The following is a 4,121-nucleotide window of genomic DNA, read 5'->3' as shown; positions in this document are numbered from 1 at the left end:
ATAGTAGGCAGAAATTCCTAACGGTGCACATAAAAGCCAATAAATGATATGATACAAAAAGCCACACGTAAACATTTTAAGAATTTCACTGCAGTAAATAGATTTGACAAATTGAAGCACTAGAGTCATGACATGGTCTAGTACATACAAATAAAATCTCTAACCATTTAATGACAGGTGGGAATCTATACACATCAAAGATGTTATGAATTATTTTTCATCAAAAAATGAAAAATGTAAATCCTTATTAAACAATTCATTTAAAAATATGCTTTATTTTAAAATGTGATAATGCTCTAAGATGGCAGTTGATTTTATTCATATATGTAAAAATATTAAAATAGCAATATATTGGTTTATAAGTTATATAGTGCTCTCCAGCTAAATTTCCAATAAAATTCTCAAATGCTCAAAAAGAATTTTGCATGTTATTAGACCCCCCCCATTATACTAAACATGTTAAGTTCCATAGCTAAAGGAAGTAAACCATTTGTGAAATATTGTTTTTGAAGTGATGGAAGTCCATGAGCACATAAAAACCACCAGGTGATAAACCAGCCATAGCTCTTCTTTCTTCTTTTTCTTTGCAGGAATTAAAAGTAATTCATTTTAACTTGAGCAACTGTGTGGGAACTATAAGAACTACAAAGCTCATCTTTTCTTTCCAACCTATAAGGGAAATAAAAGGTGATGAAGTTAACTACTAAAACAGTGCTTTACACATTCTCTTTAACCTAGTAACACATATTTCCAAATGCAAATGTTTAAAATGGTTTTTGAAATATCTACAATATTAAGCTTGTCTGTGCTAAATAAATATAACTAGACATATATTATTCTGATGCCAGCAATATTTAAACATTCCCCATTAACCCACTAAAGTGAAAAGGGGTCTCTAATTGCATATAATCTTCATTTGTAGTGTTAGAATCAAATCAGTCCACTCTGATTTAACATACTACGAATAATCCATGACAAAAGCTCAATCGTTTTGAGTACACACAAGTTTTAAATACTTACAGAAAAAAAAACTATTGTATAATAACTAAAGTATTAATAAAGGCTATCTCCCCAGGTGGTGGGATTAAAAGTGATTTTGTTGTCTTGGGTATTCTCAAAATAGCTAATTTAAGAACTAAAGATATTACTACCAACGAAAATTTGTTCTTTCTTGTCTTCACATTATAAACTTCTATTTTTTTAAAATTTTTTTTTCATTTTAACAGTTTTTAATGAAAGTTGTATATAAGACGTTTTTATTCCTGCATCTTCTCAATTGTTTCTTCCCTGTATTTGCCCTTTTCCTTTCCTACTTGGCGAGATTTGGTTTTGCGTTCTAGGACCTTTTTGCCGTCTTTGTCCAGCTTTAGTCTAGTGATAACCACCTTACTGGGGTGAATGCCCACATGAACGGTTGCGCCATTTGCCTTCTCCCGCTGCACTCTTTCAATGTAGATGACATATTTCTTCCTGTAAACCTGGACTACTTTGCCAATTTGCTGTCCTTTATAATGTCCCCGAACAACCTGAACTTCATCATCCTTCTGGATGGGCATGGATCGGACATTGTACTTCTGCCTCAGCTCTTTGGAAAGAGGGGAAGACATGATCTTCCTACGAATGTGGGATGGCGCATTGATATGGCTTTTACGATTCTTGCTCCGGTCAGAAGTCACAAAGGGATTGAACTTCATTTTGGCCGCCAGTGCTTCAGCGATGGCCCCAAAAGGGAAAAGCTCACATTATAAACTTTTAAAGCTGTCAACCAATATGTATGTCAGAGTAGCTATTTACATTGACATACCTGTAAGGAAAATCTTTCTAAAGATGGAAAAATAGCATAATCATGGTCATGAAAGAATAGATTTGCTCTAAAATTTAAAACCGCTGATAAGCAACTCAACCATTAGGTTTCCTACAGCTATGTAATTCTATAGGAAAATCAGCCCCTGCCATGTCATCTTTTAAAATATTCTTTCCTGTTATATTGCTTGCTTATATTTTATGGACTCTTCTTGTACCAGTTAGGTAAGATTAAATACTTATTGCTTCCATTCACAAACCTCTTAGCAGTGGCACTGCTAATCAAGTCATGCCATCTAAGTTTTAGATATGTGACTATCTGGCAAGAATAAAAAAAAAAGTTCACAAATAAACTAAAGGGTCTTGATTTTTTTGTGAGCCTTTGGAAGCCTGCATGTTAAACACTGGTGATTTTTAAAATTCTCAATGGAAATGATGATGGCATTCACTCAACCAAGTAGTTTAAATTAGTGTAATGAGCACAATAAGGGAAAAAATGCCAGCAACTGCTATTTTTGCCATCTGACTATTCTTACAAATCAGAATTTGACTTCAGTAGTTTTCAACTATACTTATCGATATTCCTAAAAGGTATATACTTTCCATACGTCTGTTATACATTAATGACATTTACTTTCAGTAAGTCATATGTAATATTAACTTGAAAAATGTAAACTTGAAATAACAAATTCCACCAAGTGTTATTTTCAAAACATTTGTACAAGCTATACTTTCACTAATTACCTTATTATGCTTTGTTGAAAGGATATGCCTTAGTATTTAAGCTTTAAAGAATATTAGAAACAAAATTAAATTCAAATATACAAAGTCCTTCAGACTAGAGTATCAATTTTATATGGCACAAGTCACAATGAATAGATGAGGCTTCACATATGTTGGCTGCAGAATATAGAATAAAGAATGGAAAAGCCACAAAATTGAAATCTGAAATATCAAAAGTCATTCTGGGGAACTATTTTTAGACATCTTGCTTAATTTAAAAAATATGTACAACTGTTCAAGAATCATGAACTTTTTTCAGAATTAGAATTTTATTTTATGTGCTTGAGACAATTTTTAAGTGTTGACTAAGGCCCTAAAAAATGCCTCTAAACATGAGTAGTGACTGATACCACGCTGACATACCCCATTTTTATAATCATATGCTTTGTAAGACAGAAAAAAAGATAAACCTTACAGCAAACTCTTAATCACATTTGGTTGTCCATTATTTAAAATTCCAATTAATTTCAACAATTTAAATGATATTCTCATTTAATAAAACACCCACACAAGGACAAGAATGAGACTTTTAATCAGTTTTAAGTGGAGTTTATAACACTAAGAGATAAAGGGTTGTTAACAAACACAATAACATATGGACATCTGATTGGTATGAGGCATTATCCTGTACACGTATTTTTTTTTTGTGTATCCTCAGTGCATAGCATTTACACACAGAGCCACTGCTGCACAGCACAAGAGTATCTGAAGAGGCTGAATCAGAGTAAGGCTGTTTAACAGACTGAAGTTTTTAGTATATATAGTCTATATGAAAACAGATTGAACTTTTGAACTGGCAGGGTAGAAGGCAACTCTGCCAAACACTGCAGTGAAAGCCCCCACTTTAGTGCACAGTTCCACCCCTTCCATCTGCATGCATGACACATTAACAGTATTTAAAGGTAAACGAGGCACTTTGTGGCAACCACAGCCATCGTTATGAACATATTGCACAAATTTCCTAGAACTAAACATGTAACTGGTACCCTACTTTTTTTTTTTTAAAGCTGAAACATTTGATGCTGCCGGTAAACTCCACTTAAGTTTATAACCTGTGCCACAGCAAAGAATGGTGATGCTATTTATTCAACTACCCTTTAATAATTATGGCAAAAAACGTTCAAGAGGAGCTACAGAGGACTTGAGATGGAACAGGGCCCAATTGTAAGCTTTCTTAAAAGTGATGCCTTCAAGTAACTTCGGACATGTAAGCGGCTGCACATCCAAAAAGTCTAAGAAAACATTCCAGAAACTCAAAGAGATTACCTACAGAATGCATTTCAGGCTAATTATGAATACTGTCATAAATAAAGTTTTACTTAGGACTCGAAAACCTTTCAGTCATAGCAATTCTTGTCAAATTCTATGGGGATGGTAACTGAAATAAAGGAGTAGTAGTAGTATGTATAATATATATTTATATATATATAATATATATATAATGCCATTTTTCCATTTCCAATGACTACACCATAAAATGTAAGCAAGGCTTCTCAAAAACATTGAAACATTCAAAATCAAAACCCTCATTCAGA

General features: G+C 33.1%; 1 protein-coding gene across 1 annotated transcript; it reads right to left on the bottom strand.

Annotated features, from left to right (window-relative positions):
* Positions 1-1,256: 1,256 nt before the first annotated feature.
* Positions 1,257-1,730, bottom strand: LOC311178377 (large ribosomal subunit protein uL24-like; the record flags this gene model as incomplete). Its single annotated transcript, XM_084244914.1, has 1 exon — positions 1,257-1,730. Exon 1 carries the CDS (start codon positions 1,692-1,694, stop codon positions 1,257-1,259), a length of 438 nt encoding a protein of 145 aa, XP_084101040.1. The 5' UTR covers positions 1,695-1,730.
* Between the last annotated feature and the right edge of the window lie 2,391 nt (positions 1,731-4,121).

This window comes from Talpa europaea (assembly GCF_964194135.1).
Source record: "Talpa europaea genome assembly, chromosome: 10".
NCBI lineage: Eukaryota > Metazoa > Chordata > Mammalia > Eulipotyphla > Talpidae > Talpa > Talpa europaea.
This window is presented reverse-complemented; position numbering and strand designations above follow the sequence as displayed.